We start from the raw sequence: 24,130 nt of genomic DNA, 5'->3' as shown, positions 1-24,130 counted from the left end.
AGAAGAGGGAACTGAGGCTCAGAGAAGTTAAGTGACTTGCCCAAGGTCACACAGCAGACTTGTGGTGGAGCCGGAATTCGAACCCGCGACCTCTGACTCCAAAGCCCGGGCTCTTTCCACTGAGCCACGCTGCTTCTCTACGTCTAATAATGGGGAGATATTAAGCAGGAGGATGGGGGCAGGGAGGGATTTTGAGGGGGCTTTCCTCTCCCCATTAAGACAAGGCGGCACGTCCTCCACAGTAGGGACCGTCTCTATATGTTGCCGACTTGTACTTCCCAAGCGCTTAGCACAGTGCTCTGCACACAGTAAGCGCTCAATAAATACGACTGAAGGAAGGAAGAAGACCGCTAATATCAGGGCTGCTTTGGCGAGAGACTGGCAGTCGGGAGGGCTCAGGCTTCTGCTTAATGGTGGAGTCTTGTCTAACACAATCAATCAATCAATCAATCCAACAATCGGTGGTATTTATGGAGCGCTTACTCTTCGCAAAGCACTGTAATAATGATGGCATTTTATTAAGCGCTTACTATGTGCAAAGCACTGTTCTAAGCGCTGGGGAGGCTACAAGGTGATCAGGTTGTCCCACGGGGGGCTCCCAGTCTTCATCCCCATTTTACAGATGAGGGAACTGAGGGCCAGAGAAGTGAAGTGACTTTCCCAGAGTCACACAGCTGACAATTGGCAGAGCCAGGATTTGAACCCAAGACCTCTGACTCCAAAACCCGGGCTCTTCCCATCCTATGCCCTTGAGAGAGGACACTACAACAAAATTGACTGTTCCCAGACTGAATCCCCTCCTTCCTCTCCCCCTCCTCCCCATCCCCCCCGCCTTACCTCCTTCCCTTCCCCAAAGCACCTGGATATATGTTTGTACGGATTTATTACTCTATTTTATTTGTACATATTGCTTAACAAATACCATTATTATCATTATTATTACCCCCCTCCCCACCCCACAGCACTTGTGTATATATGTACATATTTATTATTCTATTTATTGTATTAACTACATGTATCTATAATTCTATTTATATTGATGCTATTGCTATTGCTACTTGTAGTGTTTTGTTGTCTGTCTCCCCCACTTCTAGACTGCGAGCCCGTTTTTGGGTAGGGATTGTCTCTATGTGTTGCCGAATTGTACTTTCCAAGCGCTTAGTACAGTGCTCTGCACACAGTAAGCGCTCAATAAATAAGATTGAATGAATGAATGAATATGTACAAGTAAAATAAATAAATAAATAAATAGAGTAATAAATACATACAAACATATATACATATATACAGGGGGAGACAGAGAACAAAATCAAACATACTAACAAAATAAAATAAATAGAATAGATATGTACAAGTAAGATAAATAAATAAATAAATAGAGTAATAAATATGTACAAACATATATACAGGGGGAGACAGAGAACAAAACCAAACATACTAACAAAATAAAATAAATAGAATAGATATGTACAAGTAAAATAAATAAATAAATAAATACAGTAATAAATATGTACAAACATATATACATATATACAGGGGGAGACAGAGAACAAAACCATGTAAATAGAATAGATATGTACAAGTAAAATAAATAAATAAATAAATAAAGTAATAAATATGTACAAACATATATACATATATACAGGGGGAGACAGAGAACAAAACCAAACATACTAACAAAATAAAATAAATAGAATAGATATGTACAAGTAAGATAAATAAATGAATAAATAGAGTAATAAATATGTACAAACATATATACATATATACAGGGGGAGACAGAGAACAAAACCAAACATACTAACAAAATAAAATAAATAGAATAGATACGTACAAGTAAGATAAATAAATAAATAAATGGAGTAATAAATATGTACAAACATATATACATATATACAGGGGGAGACAGAGAACAAAACCAAACATACTAACAAAATAAAATGAATGGAATAGATATGTGCAAGTAAAATAAATAAATAAATAGAGTAATAAATACGTACAAACATATATACATATATACAGGGGGAGACAGAGAACAAAACCAAACATACTAACAAAATAAAATAAATAGAATAGATATGTACAAGTAAAATAAATAAATAAATAAATAGAGTAATAAATATGTACAAACATATATACATATATACGGGGGGAGACAGAGAACAAAACCAAACATACTAACAAAATAAAATAAATAGAATAGATATGTACAAGTAAGATAAATAAATAAATAAATAGAGTAATAAATATTCACAACATATTTACAGGGGGAGACAGAGAACAAAACCAAACATACTAACAAAATAAAATAAATAGAATAGATATGTACAAGTAAGATCAATGAATAAATAAATAGAGTAATAAATATGTACAAACATATATACATATATACAGGGGGAGGCAGAGAACAATACCAAACATGCTAACAAAATAAAATAAATAGAATAGATATGTACAAGTAAAATAAATAAATAAATAAATAGAGTAATAAATATGTACAAACATATATACATATATACAGGGGGAGACAGAGAACAAAACCAAACATACTAACAAAATAAAATAAATAGAATAGATATGTACAAGTAAAATAAATAAATAAATAAATGGAGTAATAGATATGTACAAACATATATACATCTATACAGGGGGAGACAGAGAACAAAACCAAACATACTAACAAAATAAAATAAATAGAATAGATAAGTACAAGTAAAATAAATAAATAGAGTAATAAATATGTACAACATATATACATATATACAATATACATAATTGAATGAATGAATGAAGCACAGAGAAGTGAAGTGATAATTAGCCAGGTGGCTTTCTGATTTAAGTGGGGGGTGGGGGTCGCCTGTGGGGGTGGGGGTCACAGAGGTGACCCCTCACACCACACTCAACCCAGTCTTCAATCAATCAATCAATCAATCGTATTTATTGAGCGCTTACTATGTGCAGAGCACTGTACTAAGCGCTTGGGAAGTACAAATTGGCAACATATAGAGACAGTCCCTACCCAACAGTGGGCTCACAGTCTAAAAGGGGGAGACAGAGAACAAAACCAAACATACCAACAAAATAAAATAAATAGGATAGAAATGTAGAAGTAAAATAAATAAATAAATAAATAGAGTAATAAATATGTGCAACCATATATACATATATACAGGTGCTGTGGGGAAGGGAAGGAGGTAAGATGGGGGGATGGAAAGGGGGACGAGGGGGAGAGGAAGGAAGGGGCTCAGTCTGGGAAGGCCTCCTGGAGGAGGTGAGCTCTCAGCAGGGCCTTCAGGATGGACTCGAGCCCTACCCTCTTCTCTGTCCCACCACACTTGTGTATATTTGTACATATTTCTTACTCTATTTATTTTATTAATGCTGTATATAGATCTATAGCTATAGAGAAGCAGCGTGGCTCAGTGGAAAGAGCCCGGGCTTTGGAGTCAGAGGTCATGGGCTCAACTCCCGGCTTGGCCAAGTGTCAGCTGTGTGCCTTTGGGCAAGTCGCTTACCTTCTCTGTGCCTCAGTTACCTCGTCTGTTAAATGGGGATGAAGACTGTGAGCCTCCCGTGGGCCAACCTGATCACCTAGTAACCTCCCCAGCGCTTAGAACAGGGCTTTGCACATAGTAAGCGCCTAGAGAAGCAGCGTGGCTCATTGGAAAGAGCCCGGGCTTTGGAGTCAGAGGTCATGGGTTCAAATCCCGGCTCCGCCAATTGTCAGCTGTGGGACTTTGGGCAAGTCACTTCACTTCTCTGGGCCTCAGTTACCTCACCTGTAAAATGGGGATGAAGACTGTGAGCCCCCCGTGGGACAACCTGATCACCTTGTAACCTCCCCAGCGCTTAGAACAGTGCTTTGCACATAGTAAGCGCTTAACAAATGCCATTATTATTAATAAATGCCATCATTATCATCATTAATTCCATTTACCTATTTTGATGGTATTGATGCCTGTCTTTTAGACTGTGAGCCCACTGTTGGGTAGGGACTGTCTCTATATGTTGCCAACTTGTACTTCCCAAGCGCTTAGTACAGTGCTCTGCACACAGTAAGCGCTCAATAAATACGATTGATTGATTGATTGTCTACTTGTTTTGTTTTGTTGTCTGTTTCCCCTTCCTAGACGGTGAGCCCGTTAATAATAATGATGATGGTATTTGTTAAGCGCTTACTATGTGCAAAGCACTGCTCTGAGTGCTGGGGAGGTTATAAGATGATCAGGTTGTCCCACGGTGGGGCTCACAGTTTTAATCCCCCTTTTCCAGATGAGGGAACTGAGGCCCAGAGAAATGAAATGACTTGCCCAAAGTCACACAGCTGACAGTTGCAGGATTTGAACCCACGACCTCTGACTCCAAAGCCCCTGCTCTTTCCACTGAGCCACGCTGATTCTCCGTTGTTGGGTAGGGATTGTCTCTATCTGTTGCCTAATTGTATTTTCCAAGCGCTTAGTCCAGTGCTCCGCACACAGTAAGCGCTCAGTAAGTACCATTGAATGAATGAATGAATGCGACTGTGCTGCCCCCTGGTGGAAAAGGTGGAAACCACGTAGTGACCAACCCCCAATTGGTCTTTGTTAAGCGCTTACTATGTGCCACACACTATAATAATAATAATAATAATAATAATGTTGATATTTGTTCACTCATTCATTCATTCAATGGTATTTATTGAGCGCTTATTGTGTGCAGAGCACTGGACTAAGCGCTTTGGAAGTCCAAGTTGGCAACATATAGAGACGGTCCCTACCCAACAGTGGGCTCACAGTACAGTTAAGCGCTTCCTATGTGCCAAGCACTGTTCTAAGCGCTGGGGGTAGATACAAGGTAATCAGTTTGTCCCACGGGGGGCTCACAGTCTTCATCCCCATTTTCCAGATGAGGGAACTGAGGCCCAGAGAAGCGAAGTGACTTGCTCGAAGTCACACAGCTGACAAGTGGCGGAGTCAGGATTTGAACCCACGACCTCTGACTCCAAAGCCCGGGCTGTTTCCACTGAGCCATACTGCTTCACAGTACTAAGCGCTCATCTGGTGTTCCGACATGGGGCTCACAGTCTTAATCATCATCAATCGTATTTATTGAGCGCTTACTATGTGCAGAGCACTGTACTAAGCGCTTGGGAAGTACAAATTGGCAACATATAGAGACAGTCCCTACGCAACAGTGGGCTCGTAATCCAGCTCGTCTCCTCCAGGAAGCCTTCCCTGACTGAGCCCTCCTCTCCTCTTCTCCCCTTTCCTTCTGCGCCGCTCTGACTTGCTCCCTCATTCATCCTCTCTCCCATCCCCACGGCATAGATCTGTAATTTATTGATTTAATTTATTTATTCATATTATTGTATGTCTCCCCCTCCAGACTGTGAGATCGCTGCGGGCAGGGAATGTGTTTGATGTTATATTGTCCTCTCCCACATGCTTAGTACAGTGCTCTGCACACAGTGAGCACTCAATAAATATGATTATTAATACTACTACTACTAATAATAATAATAATGGCATTTGTTAAGCGCTTACTATGTGCAAAGCACTGTTCTAAGCACTGGGGAGGTTACAAGGTGATCAGGTTGTCCCATCGGGGGCTCACAGTTTTAATCCCCGTTTTACAGATGGGATAACTGAGGCACAGAGAAGTCAAGTGACTTGCCCAAAGTCACACAGCTGACAGTTGGCAGAGCCGGGATTGGAACCCATGACCTCTGACTCCAAAGCCCGGGCTCTTTCCACTGAGCCACGCCGCTTCTGAGAAGTGAAATGACTTGCCCAGGGTCACCCGGCGGACAAGTGGCAAAAACAGGGTTGGAACCTCAGACTCCCAGGCCTGCTTTCTTCCCACTAGGCCAATTTGTACTTCCCAAGCGCTTAGTACAGCGCTCTGCACACAGTCAGCACTCCATAAATACGATTGAATGAATGAATGTCGCTTCTCAGTTACTTGTGGTTAAGAAAGCCGGAGAGCATTGCATTGAGCAGTGGCACGGCTTAGTGGAAAGAGCACAGGCTGGGAGTCAGAAGTCACGGGTTCTAATCCCGGCTCCACCACGTGTCTGCTGTGTGACCTCGGGCAAGTCACTTCACTTCTCTGTGCCTCAGTTACCTCATCTGTCAAATGGGGATGAAGATTGTGAGCCCCACGTGGGACAACCCGATTACCTCGTCTCTGCCCCAGCTCTTTGAACAGGGCCTCCGCTCCTCCGCCGCTAATCTCCTCACCGTACCTCGTTCTCGCCTGTCCCGCCATCGACCCCCGGCCCACATCATCCCCCGGGCCCGGAATGGCCTCCCTCTGCCCATCCGCCAAGCTCGCTCTCTTCCTCCCTTCATGGCCCTGCTGAGAGCTCACCTCCTCCAGGAGGCCTTCCCAGACTGAGCCCCTTCCTTCCTCTCCCCCTCGTCCCCCTCTCCATCCCCCCCCATCTTACCTCCTTCCCTTCCCCACAGCACCTGTATACATGTATATATGTTTGTACATATTTATTACTCTATTTATTTATTTATTTATTTATTTATTTATTTATTTATTTATTTATTTAACTTGTACATATCTATTCTATTTACCTTATTTTGTTAGTATGTTTGGTTTTGTTCTCTGTCTCCCCCTTCTAGACTGTGAGCCCACTGTTGGGTAGGGACTGTCTCTATGTGTTGCCAATTTGTACCTCCCAAGAGCTTAGTACAGTGCTCTGCACATAGTAAGCGCTCAATAAATACGATTGATGATGATGATGCTAATAAGCGCTTCAGAAATACCATACAAAAAAAAGTGAAGTTTTTGGTGGAGGTGAAAGAGATGAAATCCTCTCTGCTCACCGGGGGTTGGGGGGTCCCGGGAAGGGGGTGAGGGCGAACAGCCATGGGAAACCATGGCCTTGGGGAGCCCTCAGGGGTAGCTTGCGTTAGCCGTCTTTGGGGACGGATAGGAGGACACAGACAGTGTTTTAATTACGGCCGCGGCCTCTCCCCCAAATCCTCTCCTCCGCCCGTTGAGCCGGAGAGAAAACAACAGCCGGGTGGACCGCCTGGCAGCTGGCTCCCACAGACTGGGGGGCAAAGTTGGGGGTGACCCCAAGACAGCTGCGCACACAACTGCCACCCAGGTGTTCAACTGACCGAACCCTCCGCCTTTGGGGCAGTGTCGGACCGAGGATTTCGGAAAACTGCGGAGCCTTGGGGTGACTAGCTGTCGACTGGGGCAAAAATCGACTAATAATAATAATAATAATAATAATAATGGCATTTATTAAGCGCTTACTATGTGCAAAGCTCTGTTCTAAGCTCTGGGGAGGTTACAAGGTGATCAGGTTGTCCCACGGGGGGCTCACAGTCTTCATCCCCATTTTCCAGATGAGGTGACTGAGGCACAGAGAAGTTAAGAGAAGCAGCGTGGCTCAGTAAGAGCCCGGGCTTTGGAGTCAGAGGTCATGGGTTCAAATCCTGGCTCCGCCAACTGTCAGCTGTGTGACTTTGGGTAAGTCACTTAACCTCTCTGGGCTTCAGTTCCCTCATCTGTCAAATGGGGATGAAGACTGTGAGCCCCCCGTGGGACAACCTGATCACCTTGTAACCCCCCAGAGCTTAGAACAGTGCTTTGCACATAGTAAGCGCTTAATAAATGCTATCATTTATTATTATTATTATTAAGTGACTTGCCCAAAGTCACACAGCTGACAAGTGGAGGAGCCAGGATTTGAACCCATGACCTCTGACTCCAAAGCCCGGGCTCTTTCCACTGGGCCACATCTTGGGCGAGTCACTTCACTTCTCCGGGCCTCGGTTACTTCTTCTGTAAAATGGGGGTGAAGACCGGAGCCCCACACAGGTCTCCCCCTTTTAGACTGTGAGCCCACTGTTGGGTAGGGACTGTCTCTGTATGTTGCCAACTTGTACTTCCCAAGCGCTTAGTACAGTGCTCTGCTCACAGTAAGCGCTCAATAAATACGATTGACGATGATGATGATGACAAGGCCTGTATCCAAGCCAATTAGCTCGCATCTATCCCCAGCGCTCAGTACAGTGCCAGGCACAGAGTAAGCGCTGAACAGATAGCATAAAAAACAAATGAATCAAGAAGAGAGAAATAGTTGGAATTCAGTGAAGAATAGTAATATAATGATAATAATTGTGGAATTTCTTCATTGCAGAACAATGCAGATGGCAGTTTGTCTTATATCTCTATCCTCACCCTCTTCCACAATGACTGGCCCCTTTCCTACCCCTTCCTCCAACACTCTGGAGGGGAGGTCGTGGATATGTTTACATTGGACTCTCTTAAGCGCTTAGTACAGTGCTCTGCACACTGTAAGCGCCCAGTATCAACGTGACCACCTGCTGCTTTTCGCCCTTGCTCCCGAGCACTCATTCTCAAGTGCTCGTCGGTTCCGGGAGCATTTTCCCTGGGTGGTTTCACCAGTTCCTTCAGTGGCGGGGTGGGAGTTTGAATGAAGGGAGCCTGGAAGAGCGGGAATTAGTTTACTCAGGATGATAAGCAGAGGTGGATTTCTTCCCCCAAAGCTTCCTACCATCCGGCAGCTGAGAGAGAACCCAGTTGATTTCCAGCAGGAGGAAGAAGAGACTTAAATTCTAGCCCTTTGTCTTTTCCATCGTTTCATTCCCCTCCTTATTTATTATTCAGTGATCTTCAGCGGGAAATGATATTTGCTCACGGGCTTTTGGGTCTGGATAAATTCATGGTTGAGTGGTCCATTATCGGGTTGCTAGAGGGACACCAGAGATGGAGAGGGGAGAGCCAGCGGGGTTGGATGGGTCACTGGGGGAGAGTCAGGGATGGAGAGGGGAGAGTCCTCTCCTCCTCAGCTCCTCTGCCGCCAATCTCCTCACCGTGCCTCGTTCTCGCCTGTCATCATCATCATGTCGTATTTATTGAGTGCTTATTGTGCGCAGAGCACTGTACTAAGCGCTTGGGAAGTACAAGTTGGCAACATATAGAGACAGTCCCTACCCAACAGTGGGCTCACAGTCTAAAAGGCCTGTCCCGCCGTCGAACCCCGGCCCACATCATCCCCCGGGGCCTGGAATGCCCTCCCTCCACACATCCACCAAACTAGCTCTCTTCCTCCCTTCAAAGTCCTACTGAGAGCTCACCTCCTCCAGGAGGCCTTCCCACACTGAGCCTTCCTCTCCCCCTCCCCCCCCCCCACCTTACCTCCTTCCCCTCCCCACACCACCTGTATATATGCATGTATGTTTGTACGGATTTATTACTCTATTTATTTATTTATTTTATTTGTACATATTTATTCTATTTATTTTATTTAGTTAATATGTTTTGTTTTGTTATCTGTCTCCCCCTTCTAGACTGTGAGCCCACTGTTGGGTAGGGACCGTCTCTATATGTGGCCACCTTGGACTTCCCAAGCGCTTAGTACAGTGCTCTGCACAAAATAAGCGCTCAATAAATACGATTGAATGAATGAATGAATCTTGCCTTTTAGCAATAAGAGCCTGGGCTTGGAAGTCAGAGGTCCTGCGTTCTAATCCGGGCTCCGCCACTTGTCAGCTGTGTGACTTTGGGCAAGTCACTTCACTTCTCTGGGCCTCAGTTACCTCATCTGGGAAACGGGGATGAAGACGGTGAGCCCCACACGGGACAACCTGATGACCTTGTATCTCCCCCAGTGTTTAGAACAGTGCTTGGCACAGAGTAAGCGCTTAACAAATGCCATTGTTATTAATATCAGCACCACCCGAGAGAGCGTGGATGGTTCACACTTCTGCAAAACACGCATGTCCCACTGCCGATGGGATGGATCCTTGCCCTCTTAATAATAATAATTCATTCATTCATTCATTCATTCAATCGTATTTCTTGAGCGCCTACTGTGAGCAGAGCACTGTACTAAGCGCTTGGGAAGTCCAAGTTGGCAACATATAGAGACGGTCCCTACCCAACAGTGGGCTCACAGTCTAGAAGGGGGAGACAGAGAACAAAACAAAACATATTAACGAAATAAAATAATTAGAATAAATATGTACAAATAAAATAAATACAAACATATATACATATATACAGGTGCTGTGGGGAGGGGAAGGAGGTAAGGCGGGGGGGTGGGGAGGTGGAGGGGAGGGAGGGGGAGAGATAATAATAATAATGGCATTTATTAAACCCTTACTATACCCCTGGGGTCTGAGCAACGTTCACCCGAACGACAAGGGGCATTTAGACTGTGAGCCCTTTTAGACTGTGAGCCTACTGTTGGGTAGGGACTGTCTCTATATGTTGCCAACTTGTACTTCCCAAGCACTTAGTACAGTGCTCTGCACACAGTAAGCGCTCAATAAATACGATTGATTGATTGAATGAAAGGGCCATGGGATGTCATGTCCATGGGAGCGCTTATGCGAGCACGCCAGAGGGCAAGAGTTTCTCGGCCATCATTGCCCCTCTCCCCCTTGCCCGGGCCCGGCCTGGTCTCGCCTGGGCCCCGAGGGTGGCCGGGTTCGGTTCCGACGCCCTCTCTGTGCTCCCTTCCCCTCCCGGCCAGGCTGTTCGCGGTGAAATGTGCCGGCTGCTTCGAGGCCATCGCGCCCAGCGAGTTCGTGATGCGGGCGCAGAAGAGCGTCTACCACCTGAGCTGCTTCTGTTGTTGCGTGTGTGAGCGGCAGTTGCAGAAGGGCGACGAGTTCGTCCTGAAGGAGGGCCAGCTCCTGTGCAAAGGAGACTACGAGAAGGAGAGGGAGTTGCTCAGCTTGGTCAGCCCCGTGGCCTCCGACTCAGGTAAGAGGGGAAGAGGGACGGGAGCGCGGTGGGCGGTGGGGGGCTGGAGTGGGAGGGGGCTTGGGCTGGTGGCTCTGTCCCTTTCCTCCCATGGATACTCCAAGTGGGAAAGAGTCTTTGTCTCCTTGGTCTGGAAGCTCTGCCCATTTCCTCTCATAGATACCCCCAGGGGACTCTGGGAAAAGAGTTGGTCTCCCTGCTGGAGGCTCGATTCCTTTCCTCTCCTGGATACCCCAAAGGACTCTGGGGTATCTCTCTGTTTGTCTCTCTGGGCTGGTGGCTCCACTCTTTCCCTGCCACGGATACCCCAGGGTACTCAGGGAAAGAATCTTTGTCTCCCTGGTCTGGAAGCTCTTCCCATTTCCTCTCATGGATACTCCCAAGGGACTCTGGGAAAAGAGTTGGTCTCCCTGCTGGAGACTCGATTCCTTTCCTCTCATGGATACTCCAAAGGACTCTGGGGTATCTCTCTGTTTGTCTCTCTGGGCTGGTGGCTCCACTCTTTCCCTCCCATGGATACCCCAGGGGACTCAGGGAAAGAGTCTTTTTTCTCCCTGGTCTGGAAGCTCTGCCCATTTCCTCTCATGGATACCCCCAGGGGACTCCGGGAAAAGAGTTGGTCTTCCCGCTGGAGGCTCTATTCCCTTCCTCTCATGGATACTCCAAAGGACTCTGGGAAGGAGTTTGTCTCTCTGGGCTGGTGGCTCCACTCTTTCCCTGACATGGATACCCCAGGGGACTCAGGGAAAGAGTCTTTTTTCTCCCTGGTCTGGAAGCTCTGCCCATTTCCTCTCATGGATACCCCCAAGGGACTCTGGGAAAAGAGTTGTTCTCCATGTTGGAGGCTCTATTCCTTTCCTCTCATGGATACCCCAAAGGACTCAGGGAAGGAGTTTGTCTCTCTGGGCTGGTGGCTCCAATCTTTCCCTGCCATGGATACCCCAGGGGACTCAGGGAAAGAGTCTTTTTTCTCCCTGGTCTGGAAGCTCTGCCCATTTCCTCTCACGGATATCCCCAACAGACACTGGGAAAAGAGTTGTTCTCCCTGCTGGAGGCTCGATTCCTTTCCTCTCATGGATATCCCAAAGGACTCTGGGAAAGAGTTTGTCTCTCTGGGCTGGTAGTTCCACTCTTTCCCTCCCATGGATACCCCAGAGGATATCAGGGAAAGAGTCTTTGTCTCCCTGGTCTGGAAGCTCTGCCCATTTCCTCTCACGGATATCCCCAACGGACACTGGGAAAAGAGTTGGTCTCTCTGGGCTGGCGGCTCTGCCCCTTACCTCTCATGGCTACCCCAAGGGATTCTGGGAAGGAGTCTTTGTCTCCCTGGGCAGGCACTCTTCTAAGCGCCAGAGTCGATACAAAGAAATTAGGTTGGACACAGTCCCTGTCCCACACAGGACTCACAGTCTTAATCCCCATTTTCCAGATGAGGGGACGGAGGCACGGAGAAATGAAGTGACTTGCCTAAGGTCACACAGCAGGCAAGTGGCAGAATCAGGACTAGAACCCAGGGCCTTCTGAGTCCCAGGCCCGGGCTCTAGCCACTAGGCCACACTGCCTCTCTGCAGAATTCAAGTACAGTTGATAGACACAATCCCGGCCCTCAAGGAGCTACAGTGTAACGGAGCTTACAGTTTAAAGGACTAAAACAAATTAGCTAAGAACCAATCAATCAATCAATCGTATTTATTGAGCACTTACTGTGTGCAGAGCACTGTACTAAGCGCTTGAAGTTTCTGGGTGATTATTCAGGCTCTCCCCACATTCAAAGCCCTGCTAAAATCATGTATCCTCCAGAGGCCTTCCCCAGCAAAGCCTTCATTTCCCCTATTTGCCGTTCCTTCGGCATCACATATGCACTTGAATCACTATTCTTTAAGCACTTGATAGTCACCTCAGCACTTTTATAGACTGATATATATATGATATATATATATATATATATCACAGTAAGTGCTCAATAAATACGATTGAATGAATGAAAAATGAATGAATTCAGCGCTCTGCAGATCAAAGTGAAGGTGGATTCATTCATTCAATCGTATTTATTGAGCGCTTACTGTGTGCAGAGCACTGTACTAAGCGCTTGGGAAGTACAAGCTGGCAACATATAGAGATGGTCCCTACCCAACAGTGGGCTCGCTGTCAAGAAGGGGGAGACAGAGAACAAAACAAAACGTAGTAACAAAATAAAATAAATAGAATATGTACAAGTAAAATAAATAAATAAATAGAGTAATAAATCTGTACAAACATATATACATATATACAGGTGCTGTGGGGAAGGGAAGGAGGTAAGGCGGGGGGGATGTAGAGGGGGAGGAGGGGGAGAGGAAGGAGGGGGCTCAGTCTGGGAAGGCCTCCTGGAGGAGGTGAGCTCTCAGTAGGGCCTTGAAGGGAGGAAGAGAGCGAGCTTGGCGGATGGGCAGAGGGATTGGGGACATTCCAGGCCCGGGGGATGATGTGGGCCGGGGGTCGACGGCGGGACGGGCGAGAACGAGGCCTAACGGTGAGGAGATTAGCGGCGAAGGAGCTGAGGGTGCGGGGTGGGCTGGAGAAGGAGAGAAGGGAGGTGAGGTAGGAGGGGGCGAGGGGATGGACAGCCTTGAAGCCCAGGGTGAGGAGTTTCTGCCTGATGCGCAGATTGATTGGTAGCCACTGGAGATTTTTGAGGAGGGGAGTAACATGCCTAGAGCGTTTCTGGACAGAGACAATCCAGGCAGCGGTGTGAAGTATGGATTGAGGTGGGGAGAGACAGGAGGATGGGAGATTGGAGAGGAGGCTGATACAGTAATCCAGACGGGCTAGGATGAGAGCTTGAACGAGCAGGGTAGCGGTTTGGATGGAGAGGAAAGGGCGGATCTTGGCAATGTTGCAGAGGTGAGACCGGCAGGTTTTGGCGACGGCTTGGATGTGAGGGGTGAACGAGAGAGCGGAGTCGAGGGTGACACCAAGGTTGCGGGCTTGTGAGACGGGAAGGATGGTAGTGCCGTCATCAGTGATGGGAAAGTCAGGGAGAGGGCAGGGTTTGGGAGGGAAGACAAGGAGTTCAGTCTTGGACATGTTGAGTTTTAGATGGCGGGCAGACATCCAGATGGAGATGGCCTGAAGGCAGGAGGAGATACGAGCCTGGACGGAGGGAGAGAGAGCAGGGGCAGAGATGTAGATGTAATATGGGGATTAAGACTGTGAGCCCCCCGTGGGACAACTTGATCACTTTGTAACCTCCCCAGCGCTTAGAACAGTGCTTTGCACATAGTAAGTGCTTAATAAATGCCATTATTATTATTTTTATTTTTATTATTATTATCAGGTGGGACACCGGTTGGTCCCGGCTGGGATCAGGTTGGTAAGGTCGCTGGAGGTCATTAATGGACCATGATGAGGGGGTTGATGCGTGGCTCAGTGGAAAGAGCCCGGGCTTTGGAGTCAGAGGTCATGGGTTCAAATCCCAGCTCCGCCAATTGTCAGCTGTGTGACTTTGGGCAAGTCACTTCACTTCTCTGGGCCTCAGTTACCTCATCTGTCAAAGGGGGATGAAGACTGTGAGCCCCCCATGGGACAACCTGATCACCTTCTAACCTCCCCAGCACTTAGAATAGTGCTTTGCACATAGTAAGCACTTAACAAATGCCATTATTATTATTATTATTATTATAGTAGTAGTTGCAATAGTAATAGTAGTAGTAATATTACCTCAGTATATAATGATGGTTGCATAAGCACTGAGAACAGGTATAAAGTCAAAAGTGGCAAGAGGAATGTTGGGATTGATAAGATGTGGAATGGTGGGAAGCAATCAGTCAATTGTATTTATTGAGCGCTTACTGCGGGCGGAGCACTGTACTGAGCGCTTGGGAGAGGACGATACAACAATAAACAGACCCATTCACTGCCCACAACGGGCTTACAGTCTAGAGGGGGGAGACAGATATTAATAGAAAAAAGTAAAATGACAGAGAGAAGCAGCATGGCTCAGTTGAAAAAGCCCGGGCTTTGGAGTCAGAGGTCGTGGGTTCAAATCCCAGCTCCACTGCTTGTCAGCTGTGTGACTCTGGGCAAGTCACTTCACTTCTCTGTGCCTCAGTTCCCTCATCTGTAAAATGGGGATTAAGACTGTGAGCCCCTCGTGGGACAACCTGATCACCCTGTATTTCCCCAGTGCTTAGAACAGTGCTTTGCACATAGTAAGCGCTTAACAAATACCATTATTATTATTATGTGGACATCAGTGGTGTGGGGCTGGTTGGGGGATGGATAAAGGGAGCAAGTCAGGGCGATGCAGAAGGGAGTGGGGGAAGAGGAAAGGAGGGTTTAATCAGGGAAGGCCCCCCTGGAGGAGCTGGGCTTTCCAGGTGGCTGGGCGGCCATGATGGCCTCCACTTCCTGTCCTAGGGCCTCCATCTTACCTCAGCGCCCGACGTCCCGCTGGGTGGCCATGATGGCCTCCACTTCCCGTCCTAGGGCCTCCATCTTACCTCAGCGTCCGACGCCCCACTGGGTGGACATGATGGCCTCAACTTCCTGTCCTAGGACCTCCATCTTACCTCAGCACCCGATGCCCCACTGGGCGGCCATGATGGCCTCCACTTCCTGTCCTAGGGCCTCCATCTTACCTCAGCGCCCGACGCCCCGCTGGGTGGCCATGATGGCCTCCACTTCCCGTCCTAGGGCCTCCATCTTACCTCAGCTCCCAAAGCCCCACTGGGTGGCCATGATGGCCTCCACTTCCTGTACTAGGGCCTCCATCTTACCTCAGCGCCCAACGCCCCACTGGGCGGCCATGATGACCACCACTTCCTGTCCGAGTGCCTCCATTTTACTCAGCACCCAACGCCCCACTGGGTGGTCATGATAGCCTCCACTTCCCGTCCAAGGGCCTCCATCTTACCTCAGCTCCCGACGCCCCACTGGGCAGCCATGATGGCCTCCACTTCCCGTCCTAGGGCCTCCATCTTACCTCAGCGCCTGACGCCCCACTGGGCGGCCATGATGGCCTCCACTTCCCGTCCTAGGGCCTCCATCTTACCTCAGCGCCCGACGCCCCGCTGGGCGGCCATGATGGCCACCACTTCCCATCCTAGGGCCTCCATCTTACCTCCGTGCCCGACGCCCTTTCGGTCCCGGGAAGGTGCCCGGGCGGGCGGAGGCGGACCCTGAGGCTGAGGTGTCGGCGGGAAGCCCGCCACATTTTCCATCTGCCTCTTCAAAGACCCCTTTAGAAATGCAAGGGGGTGAGAGGAGGAACGCAAATGAAAGGCAGTTTTATGAGAAAATGCAGATAAAGGACCAGGCTGTACAAGCCATATGTTGGCCATAATCTCCAAAGCCTTCTCTTCAATTACGGCCCCCACAGCCAGGCCCAGCTCCCAATACTAAGTAAACAACTCCTTCTGAAAGAAGAACCCGGTTTCTAATTAAAGGCCTACTAACGTTTCTCCTTCCCCTAATTCCCCCCCGAACCGAAGAATTTCTTCATCTCTAACCCACACAATCGACTCTTCAATCTTTTTTTTTCCTCTTCCCCGGCTCCCCTCTTCCCTTCAGACCCCAAAGGAGGAGGGGGGTCGCACGGAGGTCACGGGTGGGAATACGATTCCCGCTCCCCCCAACCCGCAATCCCCCCTCGACCTCCAACCCCCGCCTCGCGCTTTCCCAGGATTCGCCGGGAAAGGCCTGAACGACGAATTAATTCCTACCTTGTTCACCGAGGGCCGGCGAGGCCCAGTTAATTAAAAGTAAAACCCCGTTAAATCCGCCGCGGCGCTTTTAACGGCGAGGAGTGGGGCTTTGGCGAGGCCGAGTGGGGGGATTTATGGATTGGGTGTTGGAGTGGGTGGGTGGATTGGAGCCGGGGGGTGGGAGGTGTTTGTTAATTTTCCAGACCGGCATTCTGCTCCGCTTCTCCTACCCTCCCGTTCTCCCAACCCTCCCCGCAAACAACGAGGGCTCCGTCCGGGCCTGCTCTGAGATCATCGATCATCATCAATCGTATTTATTGAGTGCTTACTGTATGCAGAGCACTGTACTAAGCGCTTGGGAAGTACAAGATGGCAACATATAGAAACAATCCCTACCCAACAGTGGACTCGCAGTCTAAAAGAATGTCTCCGGTCCGCATCTAATAATGATAATATACGGTATTACAGATACAATTTGAGTTGGTATATTTGGTAGACACATTCCCTGCCCACAGTGAGCTTACAATCTAGAGGGAGAGACAGATATTAATACGAACACGTAATTAATAACAGATAATTTTAAGATTAAAGGTATTTATACACAAAGATTGATCATCATACAATCAATCAGTGGTATTTATTGAGCGCTTAATGTGTGCAGAGCATTGGACTTCGCGTTTGTGGGAGAGTATAATACAACAGAGTTAGTAGACACATTCCCTGCTCACAGGAGCTTGCAGTCTAGAGGGGGATAAGGACATTTGTATGAATATATAATTTATAGACATAGAGATCGATCATCAGTCAATCAATGGTATTTACTGAGCGCATACTGTGTGCAGAGCAACGTACCAAGCGCTTGGGAGAGGACAGTGCAACTATAGACCCTGTTTGCAGTCTGTAAGTCAAGTACTACTTGAACAAACAGTGTTTAGCAGATAGTCACGCGCTTAGTACGGTGCTCTGCATACCGTAAGCGCTCAATAAATACGATTTAATGAATGAATGATTAGTCAGTTAAAAATGATTACTTCTTCCCATTCTTTCATTCAATCGTATTTATTAAGCGCTCAATAAACACAATGGAATGAATGAATGAATAAATACCATTAATGTTGTTGTATTGTATTCTTGTTGTATTGTAACTTGTTGTTGTATTGTACTTGTTGTTGTACTGTATTTCTTGTTGTTGTACTCTCCCAGGCACTTAGTGTTTTGCACACAGTAAGCGCTCAATAAATACGATTGAATGAAAGAATGGGAAGAAGTAATCATTATTAAGTGATGACTAATCATTATTATCGTTATTGGTGGATGAGAAGGTGATGAGTCTGACACAGCTGACTCTCCCTCGGGGCTGCATTTTCCCTCCGGAATTCCAAAGTACCTCACCTCCAGGAAGACCTCCAGAGAGAGGCGGGAATGGAGAGGGATAATTGAGGCTAGATTCGTGGGAGATTCCAGTCAATCCATGGAGGGAGAGCCTCGTTTGCCTCACCTGGTTGGCTATGACATCTTCCACCCAAAACCTATTAAAACCCTCCACTCCTCATCAATGATATTAATCAATCAATCAATCAATCGTATTTATTGAGCGCTTACTGTGTGCAGAGCACTGTACTAAGCGCTTGGGAAGTACAAGTTGGCAACATATAGAGACAGTCCCTACCCGACAGTGGGCTCACAGTCTAAAAGGGGGAGACAGAGAACAAAACCAAACATACTAACAAAATAAAATAAATAGAATAGATATGTACAAGTAAAATAAATAAATAAATAAATAAATAGAGTAATAAATATGTACAAACATATATGCATATATACAGATGCTGTGGGGAAGGGAAGGAAGTACGATGGGGGGATGGAGAGGGGGACTGTTGTTATTAACAGTAACAATAATAATAATAATAATAATAATAACTGTAGTTTTTGTTAAGCGCTTACCGTGTGCCAGGCACTGTACTAAGCGCTGGGGTGGGTAGAAGCAAATCGGCTTGGACACAGTCCCTGTCCCACATGGGGCTCACGCTCTCAATCCCCATTTTACAGATGAGGGAACTGAGGCCCAGAGAAGTGAAGTGACTTGTCCAAGGTCATATAGCAGACAAGTGGCAGAGCCGGGATTAGAACCCGTGACCTTCTGACTCGCAGGCCTGGGCTCTATTTGCTACATTATACTGCTTCTTAATAAATTAAATTGCATCCTTGGAAAACACTTTAAGGTGTGGATGTCATCCCCGATCTATCATAACAGTCTACGGTGGTCAGAGCACTTTACCAGCCCCCGTGAGTGGTGTGGAAAACATCAGAAGGTGTTAAAGATGCGATTCCCACCCGAGACCCAGGGAGGAATCGAGCAGATAGAAAATGTTGAATAGATAATGGCAAAAAGAGCCCGAGAAGAGATGAAAGCCAAGGGGATAAAGGAATCGATAAGGAGTAATTGAAAGATGAATGCTGAAGGGAAAGGGTGCTCTGCTCTGGATGGCAAGGAGGGAGTGATCAGGGAAAGCTTCCTGGAGGAGAGGAACGAGGTTTGGAGGAGGTGAGGCTGGAGGGAAAGAGGTGTGGTGTGTTGGGTGGGGGAGAAAGTCAGAGACAGAGACAGAGATGATTTTCTAGACTGCGAGTCCCCTGTGGGCAGGGATTGTCTCTATTTGTTGCTGAGCTGTACTTTCCAAGCGCTTAGTACAGTCTTCATACAGTGAGCACTCAATAAATACGAATAAATGAATGATGTGAAGGACGAGAGACAATCATTCAATCAATCAATCGTATTTATTGAGCGCTTACTGTGTGCGGAGCACTGTACTAAGCGCTTGGGAAGTACAAGTTGGCAACGTAGCATGATCAATGTGGGGTGAGAGAAATGGGCAGGCCCAGCTGGCGAGAAGGCTTGGCGCCAATCTCCAGGTTCCTACATGTGATTGTCAGTGACCAGAGGGGTGCCATTCATTCATTCATTCATTCAATCGTATTTATTGAGCGCTTACTGTGTGCAGAGCACTGGACTGAGCGCTCGGGAAGTCCAAGTCGGTGCCCAATAGAGACGGTCCCTACCCAACGATGGGCTCACGGTCTAGAAAGGGGAGACGGACGACAAAACAAAACAAGCCATGATGATGGGTACCTCCCCCCCGAAAAATAAACCAACCCCGGTTCCCAATCAGACTCCAATCACCATGGTAACCCTAGAACCCCCCCCTAGTAGAAGCTGTTAATTCCTCCCTCCACCCAGGCAAGACTAATGTGATTACCCTCTGCCTAGCGGTAGATGAGAATTTCAGGGCCAAAGTGAAATCTCCCACATTCCCTCCTTCTGTCCCGTCCATTCCTGCTGGACTCGATGAAGGACCGTTTAAAGATCCATTGACTCCCTTTCTCAAAGGAAAGGATAAGTGGGTGAAAATTTGCCCCCCCATCCCACAATGTAGAGGCATTGTGATGAGCAAAAGAATGCTCTTTGGGACTCCTGAATTGCAGTCAGCACTTAGAACAGTGCTTTGCACATAGTAAGCGCTTAACAAATTAGTAGTAGTAAAGCCAGGAGACCCACTCTAGGCCAGAATTGGTTTTACCTGCAGCCAGAAATATGGTGAATTGTATTCCGGACCAAAAAAAAAAAAAATGTAAGCTCCTTGTGGGCAGGGAACTTATCTGCTGACTATTGTATTGTCCTCTCCCAAGTGCTTAGTACAGTGCTCTGCACATAGTAAGCGCTCAGTAAATACCATTGATTGATTGATTGATTGATTGACTCGGGGAGGGAGAGGGGGAAGACAGCCATCCCAACATCCCAGATCTCCAGGAAACACATGTTACCAGGAACAGCGAGGCGGATTTGAGAACGGGTGATGGGTGGGAAGCTTATCTAATTCACTGGGAGGGGGTGAGGTGATTGTAAAATCGATTTCAATAATAATAATAATAATAATGTTGGTATTTGTTAAGCGCTTACTATGTGCAAAGCACTGTTCTAGTCCTGGAGGTCAGGGAGTATCATCTCCAAGGGCTTTGCCCAGTCCTTCTAGACTGTGAGCCCGCTGTTGGGTAGGGACCGTCTCTATATGTTGCCAACTCGGACTTCCCAAGCGCTTAGTACAGTGCTCTGCACACAGTAAGCGCTCAACAAATACGATTGAATGAATAATAATAATAATAATAATATTGGCATTTGTTAAGCGCTTACTATGTGCAAAGCACTGTTCTAAGCGCTTGGGGGGATACGAAGTGATCAGGTTGTCCCACGTGGGGCTCACAGTCTTAATCCCCATTTTACAGGTGAGGTAACTGAGGCTCAGAGAAGTTAAGTGACTTGCCCAAGGTCACACAGCAGACATGTGAGCCCACTGTTGGGTAGGGACTGTCTCTATATGTTGCCAGTTTGTACTTCCCAAGCGCTTAGTACAGTGCTCTGCACATAGTAAGCGCTCAGTAAATACGATTGGTGATGATGGGGTGGAGCCGGGATTCGAACCCATGACCTCTGACTCCAAAGCCCGGGATCTTTCCACTGAGCCACGCTGCTTCTCTGTATGCTTTGCACACAATAGACTTGTAAGAAACTTGAGGGCAGGGATCGTAATGATAGTGAATAATTACGGTATTTGTTAAGCACTTACCATTCATTCATCCATTCAATCATATTTATTAAGCGCTAACTGTGCGCAGAGCACTGGACTAAGCGCTTGGAAAGTAACAATTCGGCAACAAATATATGATTGATGACTAAGTGCTTGGAAAGTAACAATTTGGCAACAAATAGAGACAAGCCCTACCCAACAACGTACCAGGCACTGTTCTAAGCACTGGGGTGGATACTGTGAGCCCGTTGTGGGCAGGGATTGTCTCTATTTGTTGCTGAATTGTACTTCCTAAGCGCTTAGTACAGTGCTCTGCACACAGCACGGCTTAGTGGAAAGAGCCCGGGCTTGGGAGTCAGAGGTCGTGGGTTCTAATCCCGGCTCTGCCACTTGTCAGCTGGGTGTCTTTGGGCAAGTCACTTAGCTTCTCTGTGCCTCAGTTACCTCACTTTAAAATGGGGATTAAGGCTGTGAGCCCCACGTGGGACAACCTTATGTCTCCCCCAGCGCTTAGAACAGTGCTCGGCGTATAGTAAGCGCTTAACAAATACCACCACCATCATCATCAGAATCATCACAGTAAGCACTCAATAAATACAATTGAATGGATGAATGAATACAAGCAGATCGGGTTGGGTGCAGTCCCTGTCCCCCATGGGGCTCACAGTCTCAATCCCCATTTTACAGATGAGGTCACCGAGGCCCAGTGAAGTGAAATGACTTAATAATACCTCCTTCCCCTCCCCACAGCACCTGTATATATGTTTGTACAGCTCTATTACTGTATTTATTTTACTTGTACATATTTACTATTCTATTTTTTTGTTAATGATGTGCATTTAGCTTTAATTCTATCTGTTCTGATGACTTGACACCTGTCCACATGTTTTGTTTTGTTGTCTGTCTCCCCGTTCTAGACTGTGAGCCCGTTGTTGGGTAGGGACCACCTCTAGATGTTGCCAACTTCTAGATTGTGAGCCCACTGTTGGGTAGGGACCGTCTCTCTATGTTGCCAACTTGTACTTCCCAAGCGCTTAGTCCAGTGCTCTGCACACAGTAAGCGCTCAATAAATACGGTTGAATGAAGGAATGAATGAACTTGTACTTCCCAAGCACTTAGTCCAGTGCTCTGCACACAGTAAGCGCTCAATAAATATGATTGAATCCCTTCTAGACTGTGAGCCCGTTGTTGGGTAGGGACCGTCTCTATATGTTGCCAACTTGTACTTCCCAAGCGCTTAGTCCAGTGCTCTGCACACAGTAAGCGCTCAATAAATGATTGAATGAATGAACTTGTACTTCCCAAGCACTTAGTCCAGTGCTCTGCACACAATCAATCAATCAATTGTATTTATTGAGCGCTTACTGTGTGCAGAGCACTGTACTAAGCTCTTGGGAAGTACAAGTTGGCAACACAGAGAGACGGTCCCTACCCAACTGTGGGCACACAGTAAGTGCTCAGTAAATACGACTGAATCCCTTCTAGACTGTGAGCCCGTTGTTGGGTAGGGACCGTCTCTCTATGTTGCCAACTTGGACTTCCCAAGTGCTTAGTCCAGTGCCCTGCACACAGTAAGCGCTCAATAAATATGACTGAATCCCTTCTAGACTGTGAGCCCGTCGTTGGGTAGGGACTGTCTCTCTATGTTGCCAACTTGGACTTCCCAAGTGCTTAGTCCAGTGCTCTGCGCACAGTAAGCGCTCATTATATACGATGGAATGAATGAATTCATTCCATCGTATATATTGAGCGCTTACTGAGTGCAGAGCACTGAATGAATGAAGAATAATAATAATGATGATGATGATGATGGTATTTGTTAAGTGATTACTATGTGCCAAGCATCGTTCTTGGGTGGGTACTTCCAGGGGACAATCCTCTGCGAACAGCAATTCCGGAGTGGTTGTCTCCCGGATTTGGGATGATAGCGCCGATGGATTGATGGATGGATTGTTTCAGGGAAGAGCGACGACGAAGAGGCCCGGAGCAAGCCCGGCCCCGGGACGGGGAAAGGGTCCGGAGAAGAGGGCAAGGATCACAAGCGGCCCAAGAGGCCACGGACCATCCTGACCACGCAACAGCGGAGGGCTTTCAAGGCCTCCTTCGAGGTCTCCTCCAAGCCCTGCCGCAAGGTACCGGGATTCGGGGGGTCAAAGACGGAGATGGGGGACGGATGGGGGGAAGAGGCGTCCAGAAAGTATGGCCGGGGGAGAGAACGTCAGCCTGGTGGGCAGCCTGGGGGTCAACTGGGATAAAAATAATCATAATAATGATGGTATTTCTTAAGCACTTCCTATAATAATGATAATAATAATGATGGCATTTGTTAAGCGCTTACTATGTGCTAAGCACTGTTCTAAGCCATGGAGGGGGCCACAAGGTGATCAGGTTGTCCCACGTGGGGCTCACGGTCTTCATCCCCATTTTGCAGATGGGGGAACTGAGGCACAGAGAAGTTAAGGAACTTGCCCAAGGTCACACAGCTGACAATGGGTGGAGCAGGGATTTGAACCCATGACTGTGACTATAATAATAATAATGATAGCATTTATTAAGCGCTTACTATGTGCAAAGCACTGTTCTTATCACTGGGGAGGTTACAAGGTGATCAGGTTGTCCCACAGGGGGCTCACGGTCTTCATCCCCATTTTACAGATGAGGTAACTGAGGCACAGAGAAGTGAAGTGACTTGCCCAAAATCACACAACTGACAACTGTGTGCAGTTGCAGAGAAGCAGCCTGGCTCAGTGGAAAGAGCCCGGGCTTTGGAGTCAGAGGTCATGGGTTCGAATCCCGGCTCCACCAATTGTCAGCTGTGTGACTTTGGGCAAGTCACTTCACTTCTCTGGGCCTCAGTTCCCTTATCTGTAAAATGGGGATTAAGACTGTGAGCCCCCCGTGGGACAACCTGATCACCTTGTAACCTCCCCAGCGCTTAGAACAGTGCTTTGCACATAGTAAGCGCATAATAAATGCCATCATCATTATTATTATTATAACTGGTGGAGCCGGGATTTGAACCCATGACCGTGACTATGTGCCAAGCACTGTTCTAAGCACTGGTTGGTGGCACCTATCTGTAATTAAGCACTTAGTACGGTGCTCTGCCTGCCATAAGCACT

The 24,130-nt window shown here is 47.3% G+C and overlaps 1 protein-coding gene across 1 annotated transcript in view; it reads left to right on the top strand.

Annotated features, from left to right (window-relative positions):
* LMX1A (LIM homeobox transcription factor 1 alpha) overlaps positions 1 to 24,130 on the top strand; it is a 106,830-nt gene that overhangs the window by 69,483 nt on the left and 13,217 nt on the right. Inside the window, exons 3-4 of the mRNA XM_038758355.1 lie at positions 10,508 to 10,740; positions 22,968 to 23,140. Of these exons, the coding sequence (XP_038614283.1) occupies positions 10,508 to 10,740; positions 22,968 to 23,140 (406 nt within the window). The remainder of the gene's footprint in view (positions 1 to 10,507; positions 10,741 to 22,967; positions 23,141 to 24,130) is intronic.

This window comes from Tachyglossus aculeatus, chromosome 16 (genome assembly GCF_015852505.1).
Source record: "Tachyglossus aculeatus isolate mTacAcu1 chromosome 16, mTacAcu1.pri, whole genome shotgun sequence".
Taxonomy (NCBI): Eukaryota; Metazoa; Chordata; class Mammalia; order Monotremata; family Tachyglossidae; genus Tachyglossus; species Tachyglossus aculeatus.
The sequence above is the reverse complement of the archived record's forward strand: the minus strand, read 5'-3'. Positions and strand labels throughout refer to the sequence as shown.